Raw genomic sequence first — 19,447 nt, forward strand, 5'->3', positions numbered from 1 at the left:
AGCTAAAAGCAAGGTTGTTTATGATGAGTAAAAAATTTTGAGCGAAGACTTGCTATAATTAAACTTAGAAAATATTTCTTATAGTAAGTGGCTAAGTTTGAGGATAGTGTTGCTACCCAAGCTAGAGGTGCAAATGAATTATATTTTGAGAAGTTGATCAACGTAAAGGAAGAGTCAGAGGGCAAGTTTTGAATTTCCTTAGTATAAAACATGCTTGAGGACAAGCATGATTCTAAATTTGGGGGTGTGATAGCTTGTGCTTTTTACTTAGAATTATGAGGGTTGATGAGCAAAATATGCATTAAAATGACTAAGGATTCATGTGGAAAAATAAGCTTGCGTCGATCAGCGCTGGACATTCCCGCTAACCCTGTATCATGCGTTATCTTGAGTCAAAATGTCTATTTTTGAAGTTTTCACAGGAATTAATCGCATGCATTGATCCCAAACCATCGCAAAGCTGATCACATGTGTTGATCTTAATGAAAATAAGTTGGTTGCATGAGAAGCAGCAACTACAACGATAGCCACGATGGGAAGATGATCGCAAAGTGGGTGGGATGCGTCGATACTCCAGAAGAAACAATCATGAACACATACCTCGGGAGTATCAAAGAGATAAGATCATGATGACATTTCACCTACGGGGGATCTAACGAAACTCCATTTTATGAAATTTCTGAGAGATCAAAAAAAGTGCGGATGCTTTATTTATTTATCACCAAGTTGAAGTGGCTCTTCCCACGGCGGAGTCGCCATTGACTCTATTTATTATTATGGTAAATCATTGCATCAAGATGTCAATCTGAGATCTTATTTCGGTTCGATACATCCACCTATGAGACTCACCTTTGGCTTTCGGCGACAAGAATGATAGGGATTCAGCGGGATTACCAATGCTGTCGGCGTTTGAGCTCTATAAATAGAGCTTTTGAGCCCAAATTCAGAGCATCCGAGACTTCTGCCTTAGGAAGATTCCTGTTATCACAGACGAGAACATGAACAAGACATTCTTTGAGGGTTTTTCACTTCCACAAACTTCCTCCGATTAATAACTGGAGCTTTGCTGGAGATAGAGCTCGAGAGAGACTACTCCACTACCCATCCGTTGCACCACCGACAGCCTTGACACACATCTAATAGAAGCAAGAGATTGTCTACATCTAGCCCTCCACCTCTCTTCTTACCTCTGTATTGTATTACATTTTGGCTTAAGACATTAATACATTCTGTAATCAATGCATCTTTTTAGTTCCTTTAACATCATTTTCATCATCATCTTCTACTTTATCATCTTTTACTTTCATCACAATGAGTTAGGTGCAGATTGCAAGAGTTATCGCATACTCAATCATGCGACATAGAGATGTGACACATATAGCAAACTACTGAGAGGTGTGCATTACGCGAGTATAGTGTGTCAATCCTCTTTACTTATTGCGAGGCTATCACAATGCTTGTCTATGAGCTGAGCAACTATAACCAACTACTCGAGAGGGTAAGTAGTGGAACTCACTAAGCAAAGTAGGCAGTGTTCCTAGAGATAGGAATAATCTTATGCTCAATGCAACCATGCATTATAGAGATATAAGCATATGGCTAACCACCGAGAGGTACGCCATGCGTTAGTGTGGCGAACTAGGATTACCCTTGCGACCAAACTTAATGAATTGGTGAAATTTCTCCTAAATTATACTTCTCCATGCATCTCATTACACGTTAACAGTTGTCGCATCTCTACCAATTCTCATAGACAAACTTCAATTGCTCTATCTGTTTAGCTAGGAGTAGGAATAGCACATAGTTAATTAACTTCTTTCTTTTTATTTTTATTCGCCGTCTCAAACACATTACTTTACTAATATCACTTAGTTGCAAGTCCCTGTGTTCTACCTCGGATCATCTCGAAAAACTTGCATTCTCATTATACTTGGCGAGAGAGCAAGAAAACTTGTGGCAGGAACGCATGGTCATCGCATACACGATTGACGCATATTGCATATTCTTCAGCTTATTGAACATTGCATGCACCATCAACGCATGAACATCGAGTATAGCAAAATATCAACAAAACCCAAATATTTCCTCCACCATATGCAAAACATAATTTCACACAATAGGGTTTCAAGATAGCCACTGCCTATGAGTCGCCTACTCATTCTTCGACAGGCACGCGATCAGAGTCCTAGTCTCCTCCCACTGCTTGGAAGCTTACGGTTTCATGTTCTATTTCACTCCCCGATGGGGGTTATTTTTACCCTTCCTTCACGGTACTACTTCACTATCGGTCACCTAGGAGTATTTAGCCTTGCAAGGCTTTTGATAAATCCTCCAAAATCTAGCTGCTCTCTTCGAATTCTCAGCTTAAAAAACTTAGTGAACCACCAATAGATCTTCTCTAATATTCCCAACCTTGAATTTGAGTGGTGGAATTCAAGATTGAAGTAATTTTTTTGAAGAATTTTGAGAGGGTTTTAGGTGAAATAAGAATTCTGTAGAAACTCTTTTCCAACAGTTCCATCTCCTTCAAATCTTAGGAATCTAAGAATTTTTATTTCAAATTTACATGTAGGCACTCATCAATGGAGTCAATGCCACATCAAAAAACAAGATTGAGTGGGCAAGGTGTGAGAATTAGAACAATCCACCCCTACTCTAAGAGATATTGGATTTTTCCACTCTCTTGATTTAATTTTCAAATTTTGAATTTGAATTTGAATTAATTCAAAATTTCAAAATTTAATTTCTCAAATTTAATTAAAATTTAAAATTAATTTGATTTTCATTAATTAAGTAATTTTAATTAGTTAAATAATAACTTAACATCAAATATTAAATCAATCAAGCATTAAATTTTAAGCATGAATCTTATTCATGTAATTACTATTTAAACCAATATTTAAATACTATAAACTTTTCAATTTTATTTAGCTTCGATAAATTAAACGTTAATTATGTCGAATATAATTATTCAAACCCCAATTGCAATTTGAACACTTCAAATTGAAACTCTAATTTCAATTTGAACATTTTAAATTGAAATCCAATTTGAACACTTCAAATTGAAATCGTTTCAAATTCACTCAATTTACTAATTCAAGGTGTTCATGTTTTACGAGCTAGTAGAGGGATCTTATGGACCTACAAATCATGAGCTCCAACGATTTGAGATTAATTAGCTAGAACTCTTTAGACCGAATTAATCAATATTCGTTAACTACAGAGTCACACCACTATAGCTCGATAGTTGCACACTCCTCATTGTAGATATATATATGTCTATTTGATTTAGCCATAATTAGTAAGTCGATCATTCATAGGTTGTTCGTAATAACAACTGGGTCAAATGCTGCTTTACCCCCGAAATTACATCTTACTCCTTAAGTTCCACTGATCCTCTAATGAACAATTGGTTTGTGATCCAATCACTAAACCAAATATCTCTCGGGGCAATGAGAGGGTGGAACCCCTTGTGTAATACCTGGATTCAACACTTAAGAGAATGACCTTCCTCCTATCCCTAAATTGGGTAGGCGTGAATTCCATCTTGCACCCTATGTCCCCAACTATCTACCTGGTCTTACCCTTGAAATGGGAGGTTTATTTAGAAGCGTTGTTGAGCTAACCATCACCTATGAAAATCAAAGGATAATCCTGAATAAACAGGAATTCATAGTTAGCTAAGGATTGAGATCGAGTTACCTAAGTCATCTAAGCGAAATAGTTAGTCTTAAACAATAAGTAAGATTGACTTATTTATTGGTCCGATCTTATGCAAACTCGTTGCACAGGACACATTATTCGTGTCAATACATGAGCGAATCAGGATCACTTCGTTTATAACACTTTATAACAAATTGTAACAACTATAGGGTGGGCCGCATCCGACAGTGTTACTAGAATAAGACACCCAACCTTATTCGTATACTATAGACCATTTTGGCTATTTACTCGAACTTGATCCATCTTTATGTTTTCACATAAAGTTCAAATGTTTATATAATAGTTATGGATCTTAGTTCATTGGATTTAGTCTTTACAAGTGCAATTTATATATTCAACAACAACTTTATTGAATAATATCTTTATTGATAATATAAAATGTTTAACTTTACAAATTGCAAGTTTTAGGACATACAACCCAAAAGAAAATCTGGGAAAAATCGAACATGCAAGGAACAGTAAACACGTGAGGAGAATATAGAACCAAAAACCCATAACAGAAACTCCCGAAAAATGTAGATATGAGCAAAAAAAAAAAAAAAAAATGAAAGAGGAAGAAGAAAAATAGTCGGATCTACAACAAAAAACCACACACATAGTAGATTGTAGAAAAGAAAAAAACATGAAAACAACCCTAAAAAAATATACAGAGAGGAGTAGAGAGTGATCCAACAAGAAAATACCCATACGATCGAGCAAGAAGAGAACATATGAGGAAAAAAGCAGAGGAGATAAAGAGGGCAATTCAGACGGATGAAGAAGAGAGAAGATGAGAGAGATAAGAACATGAGTAATGTGAAAAGACAGTGAATGATAGAGAGAAATGGTAGAGGAGAATTATGAGAGAGTTAATAGGAGAGATAGAGAAAATACACCAAATTAGGGAGTAAAATGGTGGGTTATTAAACCCATCGTTTTTGTTTTACCAGTGGGCAGAACACTGGGTGAACTTTTTTTGCCCACCCAACTCAACTCTCCCAAACTTCCCAAATGTCCCCCGAGTATTTAAATAAGCATTTATAAGTGGAAAAAAAAAAAGCGTTTGTGAACACTTAGAAAGTCAATCCAAACAGGCCCTTATTTTTAAAAAAAGTATAACAAAAATAAAATAGCTAGTAATAGTAATTCCTCTTTAAAATTTAAATTTATAAATCTAATTTCCATGTTAAAGAAAGAAATGCAAGAATGCGTCACCCAAACCAAAGTTCGCTTGTTTCGAAAAAGGCTCAGGAGGTTTTTGTATGAATGACTCTTTTTCAAGTGTGTTTATGATTGACGACCCACCACCACAAAATACATGAATTCTAACCTTCTCCTTACGTTAGACTCCACTATCGCTTTTTTTTTATCTAAACACAACAAACTATGAGAAAATTAAACAATACACAACAAACGAACCGTATACATTGCTTATTGCGATACATTATAAAAAAGCGATAGGGGATGTGACGTAAGTAGAAGGTTAGAATTAATACATTTGTGAGGAGCGGGTCATCAATCTTAACGGTCACCCGTACAAAAAAACTCAAGGCTTCATGCTTGTTTCGTGTGGATCCATTATTTAAAAAATAAAAAAGATAATTAGAAATTAAAGTTAAAACAGAAAGGCTAAAATGTAATTTATGCCACATTTCAATATAAATTACCAATTCGAGAAACATTCATCAAATTGGAGATTAGGGCACTCAAAAGGGCGCAAAAGTTTTGGCGCCAATTCCAACCATTGCAATTTTCTTTTATACTGCCATCTCCAGTTCTACCGAAGCTTCCACAATTCATCGCGAAAAATGCAGCGCCAGAAATCTTTGCTATCCTTCTTCCAAAAATCTCCGTCCGATAATCGGAGCTCTGATGGCGCTGCCTCCCCCATCAGTCAGCGGCTCACTCGCTTTCCGCCGAAACCAAGCGTTGCCGGTTTGGAGCAGTCGGCTATCCAGACCACTGCGGATCCTTCCCTGGAGATTAGAGGAACCGACACTCCGCCGGAGAAGGTGCCTCGCCAGATTTTGCCGGCGATTGAGAAGAACAGAGGTTCTTCACTCTTTTCAAGCATCATGCACAAATTTGTACGAGCCGATGATAAACGTAAGGCGAATGAGAGGTAATGTTGATACTAACTAAGCAAGTAGGTCTTTGGATTCTTAGTCGACGATAGACTACATTTTTTTTTCTCCTCTCGAATCGGCTTTACTGTTCTTGAACTGCTTTTGCATCGTTGTCTCTTGTTTTTCGAAGAATTAAATGCGGTTCTGCTCTGACAATCCTTTTAAATTCGTGGCTTGTTCTATTATAGAGTTGGATTTTAATATGGATGAATGAATCCTGTAGGGACGAGGTTCAAAAAGATTTCTCTCACAACGAGGTTCGAAAAGATTCTTCTCAGTTACCTTCCATTTCTGGTAAGGTTAATGATCCAAAAGAATTTTCGAAACTAGATATAGCTTCTAGGCATCACGGTAAACTCAACGATGCAAATTTAAACGGACATAGAGGATCTGTCTTGGATATTGAAAGCGACGATGACATTGCTGGACCAGAAACACCTGGCATGCGATCTTCTATCTCTCGTTTGAAGAGATCTCAAGAGGTTTCTTTTGTGGATGGCAGTGGTGATTCTTTGCAGGATAGTACCAAAAGAATTAAACTCCTTCAGGACTCTTTGAACAAGATTCACAATGAAGTTTCTGACGCAACTAGCAAATTTGAGTGGCTCAATCCCTCTCAAGTTAGAGACGCTAACCGTAGAAGGCCTGACCATCCTCTGTATGATAAAAAAACACTATACATACCACCTGACGTCCTGAAGAAAATGTCAGCATCACAAAAACAATACTGGAATGTGAAATGTCAATATATGGACATTTTGCTTTTCTTCAAAGTGGTTAGTTCATATTATTCAACAGCACCACTGCATGAATTAGCTCTTGAGTTCAGTATATGTCTTTATCATAGATTATGTTGAGTTTGTGATGCCTGTGCCAAATTAGGCATCTCCACAATTTTAAACCATACGAATTGTTAGTAGCATGTTTATAAAGGTTACACTGGAAGTTTGGAACCGTAAAAAAAAAAAGAGCTGTATTGCTGTGGATTTTTTTGAATTGTCCAAATGAGAATCAATTTAAATCAAATTTGGATCCTTCATTGAAGAAAAGATGGAGTGAGAGGAATAGGAAAATGGTGAATTTGAATTTAGGAATGGGAATTGTAGTCTACTTTTTCAAGGGATGTCATTTACTTCAAATTCAGAAATCATTTTTTTACTTTGGGCTGAGATCCATTTTTTCTGACCTATTCATGTAAGCACTTGCAATGATAGATTAATAAGGTATAACATATTATTTGCTAGGCTTGATTTTTCTCTATCTCAGTGAGGGGTTTCCTCTTCCACACAGTTTATGCTCCTGGTAGATTTTGCTTTCACTGGTAGATGCTTTTCAATGTGTAATTGGTACATTACCTTGATTCATTGACATCAGATTATGAAATTTCTTTTGCACATCACAGGGGAAGTTCTATGAGTTATATGAACAAGATGCTGAAATTGGTCACAAGGAGCTTGATTGGAAAATGACATTAAGCGGTGTTGGGAAATGTAGGCAGGTTAAATAAAATTAATCATTTTTTTAAAAGAAAATTTAATTTTAATTTCCAGTCTATCTATTTCTTTATCTTTTAGTTATCCATATATTCATGTGATACTGCCTATTCTACTTAGGTTGGTGTTCCTGAGAGTGGAATTGATGATGCCATTCAAAAACTTGTTGCTTGCGGGTAAGGATAGAGAACTCTGTTGTTTTGTTCACCTGATGCTTATTTATGTTTCTCCAGATTGCATTCTATAAGATGTGCATGCTTTTGTTCTCACTTGAGGCATCATCTGAAGTAGAGAGAGGGTGAAGGCGACTAAACAGAAAATGAGTAAACTAGAGGCATCAGAGCTGATTAAAAACCTTAATGAAAATTTACTTCAGCATCTTGTTTGCATGGTATTTATTTTGAGCATGTGAGGTGACACATTTCTGTGGTAACCTTTATGAAGTTATAAAGTTGGGAGAGTTGAGCAGTTGGAATCTTCAGATCAAACAAAAACCAGAGGTGCAAATTCTGTAAGTATGTCACTTCAAATATCACGGGGACATTGATTCTGATTTCTGCATAATCGTTACAAAGTTTTGATTTCTGCATATTCACATGGATTTTTGTGCCAAGTGTTTGTGTAGATGTACATCAAGATGATTTTTGAATTTGGATTTTCAAAATTTTCATAAGATAGTTGTGCTTCTCTCTTCTTGTTCTATATATTTCGGGATCTGGATGTTATACTTGAAGCAATTTAATTTCTGGCTTGTTAATTGCAGGTGATACCCAGGAAATTGGTGCAGGTTGTCACTCCATCAACCAAGGCCGACGGTGACATTGGGCCTGATGCTGTTTGTTTGCTTGCCATCAAAGAGGTATAGATTTTGATTAAAATCTTGTATGTAATTGATATTTGGACTTGTTAGAAAAATGAAAATTGTGATTCTAGATAATTTAAATTGTCATTTTTTCTTTCAGTTATGAGTTTGAGGCATATATTTATTTTTCTTCATTTCTTCAAACAAAATTTAAAAGTTCTTACCCATTGAAAAGGTTCACACTTAATCAACAGTTGAGGGATCTATTCCATGGCATTACCATTAGAAATCTCATTTTGGATTAGGAAATTATGTTAGATGACGATGATGAAAATAAACATTACATGATAAAGCTACATTGACAGTATGCTTCATTCTCTAGGAGAGCTGTGGGCTGGAGAATAATTCAATTGCATACGGGTTTGCATTTGTTGATTGTGCTGCTTTAAAATTTTGGACTGGTTCTATCAAAGATGATGCTTCGTTCGCTGCTTTGGGTGCGCTCTTGATGCAAGTAGGCAATTCAAAATTTTTCTTTTTGCATTTATGTTATTTGCTTTTGCAAGTCTGATAGTAATATGTGCCTTTGTGGTTTCTCTAGGTGTCTCCAAAGGAAATAATATATGAAGCTAGAGGTGAAAATCTTTCCTCTCATCTTGGACTCTAGGTTTTCATTTAATTGATTGATATATTTATTTTTGGCGAATTTTACCATAACGTACACAATTTAATTTTGTGCAGGACTATCTAAAGAAACACAAAAAGTTCTCAAGAAGTACTCTCCAACTGGTTGGTTCTTTTTGTGTCTTAAAAATAAGAAATTTCCTTTGATGAGTGAAAAGCTTGCCTTTTTATTCATCACATATGTCATATGTCTGATGTTACATGTCTTCTCTTTTTCCACTGTCAAATTCTTAGTAGCTACTATTTACTTGAGTAACTACTAATTCAATTATGAAGTTAATGCAATTTTATTTTACATTGTTCTCAAGTCACGAGATTTAAATTGAAAGCGATTGACTCAAGTCATGGTATTTAAATTGAAAATTGACTATTGGTGAACTAAGAATGTGTTTTGATGTTATTGCTTTGGAATGTTTTCCCCTTAGTCCCCATGATGATCGATGTTTTTCCAACTCTGAATCAATTAATATATTTTAAACAAATTGAGTAGGTTATCAGAATGATAAAGAATTGACCATTGATTTCTCAAGTTGTTGATAATCAAAGATCGTTTGGAAGTGTTCTGAAAAACTAGCTTTTGATTTTTTATTCACAATGTTTGAGCTGTAATATTTATTCTCGAAGTTCTTATTCTGCTCATCTCCTAGGCTCCACTGCTCTAGAATTCACATCAGGGTCTCAAGTGACAAATTTTTTAGAAACTTCAGAGGTTAAACTTTTGATCCAGTCTAAAGGATATTTTAAAGGCTCCTTGAATTTGTGGAATCATGCAACCGAAAGCACAGTCCATGATGACATTGCTCTATGTGCACTTGGAGGACTTATTAATCACATGTCAAGGCTGATGGTAAATATGGTTTATATGAGACAGTGATATATGCTTTATCACATAACTGTTGTGATTTATGATTTCCCATTTCCTACAGTTAGATGATGTCTTGCGGAATGGAGATTTACTGCCATACCAAGTATACAGAGGCTGCCTAAGAATGGATGGACAAACGATGGTTAATCTTGAAATTTTCAGAAACAATGATGATGGTGGTCCATCAGGTAGGTGTTTGTTTCGAATTCAAGGTCTGAAAGACTGGACAAACATCTTTTATTAATTTTGATTCTCATGTTGCAGGTACACTGTACAAGTATCTTGATAACTGCGTGACATCATCAGGAAAGAGGCTTTTGAGGTTATGGATCTGTCATCCTCTTAAAGATGTTGAAGAGATAAACAATAGGCTTAATGTGGTTGAAGAACTGATGGCACAATCTGAAGTTATGGTACTTCTTGGCACCACCTATCTTCGCAAGCTTCCGGACTTGGAGAGGTTGCTTGGACAGATTAAGGCTACTGTCCAGTCATCTGCTTCTCTTGTATTACCATTGATTCGAAAAAAGTTACAGAAACGGCGGGTAAGTATAATATATGTATAATCAGCAAATCTAATGTCATTGCTACACTCGTATGTCGAACGGGAAGTATGGGATTCTTATACTGAACATAAGCGTTTAATTATTTTTTCTACTCTTGGTCTCAAAGAGATTTTAGTTTTGACTTCCTTTGTGATTTGGGAGGCGTTAGATTTGTGTCACTCACATGACCATCATTCAAGGTTATATCATAAAATCGTTCTTGTTTCTTTTATTTTCATCGTGGGGGATGTAATTGTAAATTTTGTATTATTACTTGGATCATGTTTTATGTCCACATAATTTATCTTGTAATTTATTCCCAAGCTTTCTCTGTGCATGATTTTAATAATATGTGGAGTGGAGGAATCAAACCTCTGACTTCGAGATTAATATTACAAACATTATGTCATATGTCAATTGAGCTATGCTCGTTTTGACAACTTTCTCTGTGCATTTGTTTTACATGAAGCAACAATTTGGATGATGATTCATTCCTAACTTGTATCAACACACTATGCGAATACTGATAATATGATGCAGGTTAAACTATTCGGGTCTCTGGTGAAGGGCCTCAAGACTGGATTGGATCTATTAATTCAAGTCCAGAAGGAAGGTTGCATTATTTCTCTACCAAAAGTAGTTAAACTTCCACAGCTCAGCGGCAATGGCGGGCTTAATCAATTCCTCACTCAATTTGAAGCAGCTGTAGATAGCGAGTTTCCAGATTATCAGGTGTGCCCTTAACTTTCTTTCACATTCTATAGTTGTTTATATATACACACGAGAAACAGAATATTATTCCATCGGCAGAAGCCTCACTAAAATAACTTAAGGAGCCGTTTAGATTAAGGTTTTGTAGATGTTTGGAAATATAAGATGTTTGAGAATAAGTTGTCTAAGAATCAAAGATGACTGTGTTTGGTTATGTACGAGAATGAGAATAGAATGTCTGAAAATGTGTTATACTTTTTTAAATTATAAAGTATAAAATTAATGAAAATTAATTCAGTAATTAATTTTCGTTCGTTAATTTATTTTTATTACATTAAGTTATTAAATCAATTTTAAACCATTAACATTTAACCATATTTACCCACTCACTCTTCGGTTTAATAAATTTATTATCAATTAAATTTTTTATATTGCACATTTATATTATCAATTAAATAATCAAACAATGTTTTTAATTTTAAAAAAAATAACTATGATTATAGATTAAAACTAGAAGTACAAGTATACAAGATTATTTAATTGAAAAAAATTAACTTATTTTATAATTAATTAATTAATTAATATTTTTTTTAAAGACTAATTAATAATTTTAATAAATAATTTATGATGTTAATATCTATTACTAATCAAAAGAGACTTAAGCAAATATAATTATGGTCATTCATATTTTTCTAAAAAGATTATGGTTTTTCATATTAATAAAATAAATTATTATATCAGTATTATTATTAATAAAATTAATTATATATGTCAATATAAATTTAATTTAAATATATTTACAAAAATTAAATATATTAACAGCATTGAAAATGGAGAAAATCCATCCAATCCATGGATGAGAATATAAAATATCTTGGAATAAGATATTCCAATTCTCAAGGTTAAATACTTGTACTAAATATGGTGATAGAATATCATTTTCCATTCCTGCCTCTTATTCTCAAGGTCAAAAACTTACACCAAACAAGGGATAAGGCATCCTTTTCCTAAAGGAAGGATTACAAAAAGACCTTCCAACCTAAGTTAACGGTGTCCAAAAGTGTAGTTACAAAATAACATGTGCTGAGCATTCCAAGTAGAGGCCGTAAACTGAACAAAATCACAGAAAGAAGAAAAAGAGAACCACTTATCTAGGAAAACCCTCACATTTCTTTCCTTCTAAACGAGCCATGCTATGAAACATGGACAGTGTCGGACACACTCCAAACGCGTGTGTGACACAAAATTGTCTTATTTTCATTTATTTATTTTTAATTTCAGACATGTGGGGATATGTCTGGACACGTCTAGGAAATTTTTTAAAGAGAATGTTCCAACGTTTTATGTTGGACCAAAATTTAAAGTCCAAATCAATTATATGTTAAATTAAGATTAGAAAAAACAAATGGAAAACCCATTTTTTAACCAAAAATAAGAAAACATAAACAGAAGTTAGAAACCTAAGCATTTCGTCTCTTATAATGAAATAATAACTTGACATTTTATTATTTTTTAGTGGAGTGCATTTAGCATTTTATGCTAAACTTATATATCCTTAAAAAAAAAAAATAATAAAGAGCGGATCCTCAACTGTCCGTGGCCTGGTTTGTTCGAAATAGGCCCTAGGGTGTCATGTCGTATCCGTGTTCGTGCTTCTTAGATAAGCCATGGAATAGCGCTAGTGACATTTTTCCAAAGGACTCTAGGTTTATCTTTCAAGAACCGACCAGATAGAGCTTCATCGAGCCACAAACAGAGAGAACTCGCCTTGCAGCTCTGAAGGCTAATAACATTCTACAGTTTTATAATCCTTAATCCTGCTTACTGCATCTTATATCTTCTCTTGGCTGGAAATCTCGTCTGAAAATGTTTATCCCTCTTGTTTATAATCTCTTATCAGAACCACGATGTAACGGATTCCAGTGCCGAAAGACTCTCTATACTGATTGAGTTTTTTGTAGAAAGAGCTACTGAATGGTCTGAAGTAATCCATGCCCTCAATTGTATTGATGTGCTGAGATCATTTGCAGTCATTGCTCATACGTCTAGAGGGTCCATGTCTAGGCCTCTTATTTTGCCTCAATCGAATAATTCAACGTTGAGTCCAGAAAAGCAAGGGCCAGTTCTTAAAATTAAAGGGCTATGGCATCCATATGCCCTTGTGGAGAGTGGAGAAACACCAGTCCCTAATGATATAATCCTTGGTCCCGATCAAGATGGCTACCATCCCCGTACTCTGCTTCTAACAGGACCAAACATGGGCGGGAAATCAACACTTCTTCGTTCCACTTGCCTAGCTGTTGTTCTTGCACAGGTTTGTTGAATATTTCTTTATCGTAGACACAAGTTCTTGTTATAGCTGTTGATATCCGAGGTTCCATTTGGTAATTGTTTAGGTCTCGTTAGGTAATTATTCATTTTTCTTTTAAAATTTTATTTTTGTTTTTAAATTAAGTCAATTTCTCTCAATTTCTTACAATAATTTGGATCTTCCTTAAGTACACGAGTTGAATTCTTAGGCAAATTAAAAAAAAAAAAAAAAAGCTTGGTTTTTGAAAATATTGATAAAAAAGTGGAAGAAGTGTTAATAAGCTTGATTGGTTTGGTTCGGTTTCAAAAGTTGTTTATAGGCTTAATTTTAGAAAACAAAAAACAAAAAACAAAAAACCAAATAGTTATAGGATAATGCCGTAGTTTTTAGTTTTTGAAAATTAAAGCTTATAGTTCAACTCTTCCCTTTTATTTTTTTGTTTTTCTTTTTGTTTCTAATTTGTTTTGTAGTCTACTTTTTAGGAGTGTTTACCAATAAAATCAAGTCTTGAAAATCATTTTACATGGTTTGTAAATTTGTTTTTATTTTTAGAATTTGAATAAGAATTCAATCTTTACTCAGATAAGTTGAAAACCATGGTAAGGAAAATTGTGATAAAATAATTATAATTTTCAAAACCAAAAAGTTATCTAACGAGCATAAAACATAGTGTTATTTAACTGGACTCTTGTTGAATTGTAGTTGGGTTGCTATGTACCTTGTGAGACATGCACGTTCTCAGTCGTTGATACCATCTTTACGCGACTTGGTGCCACTGATCGAATCATGACGGGAGAAAGTAAGTTTATTTATCTTTTGTGATAAGAATTACTTTTGTATTAGGAGAGCCAAAGCGAGAAGAAACTGGAGGATATAATTGGTGAAAGAATGACCAAACCAAGCATCAGGCTAAACTACTAGGGTGTTAGGTATAACGGGTGAAAAAAATGCTTTTCAAATAAAATTTTCTATAAACTATAAGCGATGGGGGGAAAGGCTATCCTAAAACTATAATAACTACTGCTTGTTATAGTAAATACTGTTTTGTAATTCCAATTAGCTATAATATTATTTTAAAACTCCATTTGTTATGGTAATTGTTATTTGCTACATTTTTTACTATTTTACATTGATCACCATTTTTATTTTTTGTTATAGTTTTTATTATTTTCTTCTCAAATTAGATTATCTTAAGATTATAATAACCATCTCTTGCTACAGTAAATATTATTTTGTATTATCTAATTAGTTACAATCAACTATTTTAAAATCTTAATTTATTATAACATTTACTATTTGCTACAATTTTTATTATTTTACATTCATTATCCTTTTTATTCTTTGCTATGGTTTTTACTATTTCCTTCTAAAACTGAAATAGTTTTACACTTCAAATACATATTATTTTAACTCAAACTAAAATAATTTACACTCCAAACACAAACTATTATAATTTAACTATAATAATCAATTCACTGTCCCAAACACTCTCAAATAGTTTATACCTCAAATACATATTATTATAATCCAAACTAAAATAATCTACACCTCAAATGCAAATTATTATAACTCAACTATAATAATCTAGGGCTATAATAACCAACTCCTTATCCCAAACACTTCTAATAACCAACTCCTTATCCCAAACACTTCTAATAACCAACTCCTTATCCCAAACACTTCTAAGTAATTTAAAACAATTAAAAATTTGGATTGCTTAAATTAAAAGTATTTTTTTTAAAAAAATCTTAATATATAAAAAGTTGGTGGAAAAACTTGAATTATTTTAAAAGTTAATTTTTAGAAACTCTAGATCATCCAAAGATGATTGTTGAATTAATCCAAATTTTTTTATACAATGTGTTGGAAAACACTTCATCCTCTAAAATCATTTAAGAAGTTTGTTTTAGTTTTTTTTTTTAAGGACTTAGTAAAATTGATTTGATTTAAAGAATAGTTTTTCACCTGTTATTCCAAACACGCTATAAATCTACACAAACCTATGAGTTCCCAAAGGGTAGGCTTGGTTTGTGGTAAATGCATGGACAGACAAATTTCAATAGTACCAAATATATGTTGTGAAACAAAAACACAGTGAATCCATGTCTGTTCGTGTGTTACTATGTAGGCACATTCCTTGTTGAATGCTCAGAAACAGCTTCAGTTCTCCAACATGCTACTCAGGACTCTCTTGTTATTCTTGATGAACTCGGCCGAGGAACCAGCACTTTTGATGGCTATGCCATTGCATATGCTGTGAGTTTGCATTTTGATTTACTCTATCTTATTCACAATTATTCTCTAATTTTTAGCATAAATTTTCTACCGTTGCTTTTACATGGTTAATCATTTTTTTAAAAAAAATCTTGAAGTGATTTTAAAATAATTAAAATCATTTTTGTTGGGTTCAAAATCACACCTTAATCACTTAAATCAATTCAATGTTTAATTTTAAATGATTAAACGATTAAACTTAGTTTTCATACTATTAAAATTGATTTAAAATGATTAAAAATATGTTTCAGAGTGATTTTGAAATTGACGAAAGTGATAATGACCATTTTAAAATCACTTCCAAACATACTATTAATTATTTGAAATCAATTTGGTGTTTAATTTTACACGTTTAGAAGTAATTTTCATGTTATCAAAATTGATTTTGAATAATTGAAAAACATGTTTTGGAGTGATTTTGAAAATGAAAAGAAGTGATTTTAACCATTTCAAAATTACTCTCAAACATGTCGTAAAGATATATAGTAATGATATTACATACTCGAACATGGTCATAATTCATATAATACGTAATAAACTGTAGTATATAGTTGCTGCTACGAATTTACTTCCAAATAAATTCCCTGTTAATCAAACGATATTGTATGGCTGCGAATTCCTTCAGGTGTTTCGCCAATTGATAGAAAAGGTGAACTGTAGACTTCTATTTGCTACTCACTACCACCCTCTAACAAAGGAGTTTGCCTCTCATCCTCACGTCATGCTTCAACACATGGCCTGCACATTCAACGACCATGAGCTCATTTTTCTATATCGCCTTCGCTCCGGAGCGTGCCCTGAAAGCTATGGCTTGCAAGTAGCAACCATGGCTGGAATCCCGGGTCGAGTTGTGGAAGCAGCTTCAAGAGCTAGCCAAATGATGAAGCAAACCATCAGAGAGAACTTCAAATCGAGTGAGCAACGATCGGAGTTTTCGACTCTTCATGAAGAGTGGTTAAAAACCCTAATCACAGTCTCGGAGTTTAGAGGTAATGATCTCGACGAAAATGATGCTTTCGATACATTATTTTGTTTATGGTATGAGCTTAAGAGATCATATCAGTGCTAGGTTGATAAATGGTGCGATAGAATATGGCATTGTAGGAAGAAGCATGACGTAGGAAATTCCTTCTGTGAAGTTTATATCATCTAATGGCGTAGTTTTAGATTAAGAGAGTATTTTTGTATTTAAGAAATGAATGCATTTAGGGTTCTACTTTAGGTCCTTTATTATTTGAGGGCTCATATTTTGTACAGAAAAATACTCTATTCTATTTTATTATGTTTTTGAATGAATTGATCTCAATCTGCAGAAATAATAATAATAATAATAATAATAATAATAATAATAATAATAGTAGTAGTAGTAGTAGAATCTCAAGTTTTGTAGCAGTAGGCTATACAGTTAATTTAGAGTAGACCATGCCCCTCTTAAACATTGTGTTTATTTGGGTTTCTAACTTTAGAGGGTAATTTAAGACTATTTCTATTGGTAAATTTTATTAATTGAATAATGCTAATATTGTATGATGTGTTTCTTTAGAAAAAAGTTTAGTTGAGTTGAATGGAACTAACAAATATGTTATTTAAGCGCTTTTATTAGAGTACTGCTAACACGATATATTTTCATGAGTACTATTTTTTTTTTATTATAAGAACTCAATTGTATTTTGCTTTCGTTTATGTGTGTGTGTATATATATATATTGACATTTTTTAAGTTGAAAGTAAATTTGTTTTTGAAAAAACCAAGGCATTGTTCTGTAACCATTAGGTTTTTAAAAATTAAGTTTATTTTCTTTTAATTATTTACCACGTTTTTCATCTTTCTTGAATAATAGAGTTGAATTCTTGGTTAAATTTAAATTTTTTTTAGTTTCAAAACTTGGATTGGTTTTTAAAAACATTGGTAGAAATTCAAATTATATAACTAAGCAAGAAGTGGAAGTGATATTTGTAGGTTTAATTTTCAAAAGCTAAAAACAAAAAACAAAATGGTTACCAAATGAGATCTAAATTTTTAAATATAAAACATTGATAAGATTGTTTGATAATTATTTTGTTTTTTATTTTTGTTTTTGAAAATTAAGCTTATGGATATTATTTTCACTATCAAATTTCTTTATTTGTTATCTACTTTTCACAAATGGTTTAAAAAATTAAGTCAAAATTTGAAAACTAAAAAAATAGCTTTCAAAAAGTTGTTTTTGTTTTTAGAATTTGGTTAAGAATTCAACCATTATACTTAGAAAAGATACAAAACATTTTAAGAAATGTAGATGATTTAGGTTAATTTTCATAAACAAAAATTAAAAACCAAAAACAAAAAACTAAATGGTTATCAAGCAAAGGTTCCTAACATTTTATTTTTATTTTTAAAATTTAAGTTTATAAACATTACTAATTTTGTTATCTATATTTTAAATCTGTTTTCAAAATTCAAACCATGATGTGAAAACTAAACAAAATAACATTTAAAAAATGTGAATGGTTGATGAATGTTGACTACAAATTTTCCTATCAAGAGCCTAAGTGCAAGCTCAAAACAGGTTATTCTTGATGAGGATCGAGGTCGAATATGGGATTAATATGATCTTTGAAGCATGCAAATATGATTATGCATTCCGTTTTGTGGCGATTATAAATGAATGTATGGTGAATGGGTTTATAAAGTAAAACAATATATACATTTAAAATAAATGAGGATGGAAGTGTGATGCACAACCATCTTCATAAGCAAGGGGATACAAGTGGAAAGATACAAATGGAAAAGAAAGGAGCTGGAAGAACAAATCATAAATCCTTTAAACTTCTATATAAAATTTGATTCATGTTCATAACCCTAATAAACTCCACCTCTCGGTGAGTTAGCCACATGTCATATCTCTATGATGCACGCTTATGGTCATTCAGAATGTAAGAGTGCATTTTTATGCTCTCTCGAGTGGAAAAACATTTCTTGTTTTGATTTAGTGAGATCCACAATCACTTGTTCTCTTGAATAGTTGAATGTTTCTATTTAAATTGATTTGTTAGATGGATGCAAGCAATGGAGCATGTGCACACTAAATCAAATGGACCTAGACTTGTATTTTAGTTATTAGATTAATGATTATTCAACCCAACCCACGAAAAGTTTGTTGCTCATGGATAAGAGATAAAGGAGATGAAGTTTGTGATATGTATTGAAACAAGAGAATGATGATTGCAAATTACTTCAATGTCTTGAAGCAAAATATAAACAACGAAACAGAAATAGAGATAAAGATAGAGGGATGGACGTGTCAAGCCAGCGAGTTTAATCTTTTGCTCATCGTCTACGAGGTGGAAGCTTGCCAGACTGTTGTGGTGGTGGAGATGGCGTAAGGAGAAGGTTCCAATTAGGCGGTAGCACCAACTATTGAATTCAATCAAGCAAAACTCTTTATATAGCCAAACGAAGAGGCTTGCAACTTGTTCTGTAACTCAGAACTGCAGTCGGCGCGTCAGACACTTTTTCAGAACGTATGAGCAGTGCAGTGGTGAAAGTTTAATCAATCTGCACTTTTATTAATTCTTCGATGCAAGCTGTTTTCATTGCATGGTGTTTTCAACACAACTTTCTTCGTCTTGTCATTCTTTTTGGCTTTGATGCGTTAACTTTCTCCCTTGCAATCCTCTTTGTTAAGCTCTACTTCTGTGCTCAAATTCCCGTGTTTAAGATAATAAACACGTGATATTTCAAAGGAACTGGTTTTGCAAGTGTTGAACGCAAAGATAACATTTTGGCATGTTTTTCTTTACTTTTCCTATTGATTTGTCCTAATTATTTTAAATAAAAGACATAATAACTTATATTTCTACAAGTTATCACACCCCCAAATTTATAATCATGCTTGTCTTCAAGCATGTATTTAAAGCCTTAATGTATATCTCAATTCAGATTAAAGCATTAA

General features: G+C 33.1%; 1 protein-coding gene across 1 annotated transcript; it reads left to right on the forward strand.

The window, feature by feature from the left end:
• Positions 1-5,401: 5,401 nt before the first annotated feature.
• On the forward strand, positions 5,402-16,809 carry LOC120080595 (DNA mismatch repair protein MSH7). Its single transcript, XM_039035313.1, has 17 exons — positions 5,402-5,824; positions 6,052-6,604; positions 7,231-7,326; positions 7,442-7,497; positions 7,766-7,832; positions 8,085-8,180; positions 8,506-8,637; positions 8,725-8,758; positions 8,865-8,912; positions 9,455-9,654; positions 9,734-9,860; positions 9,937-10,217; positions 10,758-10,949; positions 12,829-13,242; positions 13,942-14,038; positions 15,368-15,495; positions 16,139-16,809. The coding sequence occupies exons 1-17, from the start codon at positions 5,511-5,513 to the stop codon at positions 16,580-16,582; spliced, it is 3,279 nt and encodes a 1,092-aa protein (XP_038891241.1). The 5' UTR covers positions 5,402-5,510; the 3' UTR covers positions 16,583-16,809.
• Positions 16,810-19,447: the final 2,638 nt, after the last annotated feature.

Source organism: Benincasa hispida, chromosome 6 (genome assembly GCF_009727055.1).
Source record: "Benincasa hispida cultivar B227 chromosome 6, ASM972705v1, whole genome shotgun sequence".
Lineage (NCBI taxonomy): Eukaryota > Viridiplantae > Streptophyta > Magnoliopsida > Cucurbitales > Cucurbitaceae > Benincasa > Benincasa hispida.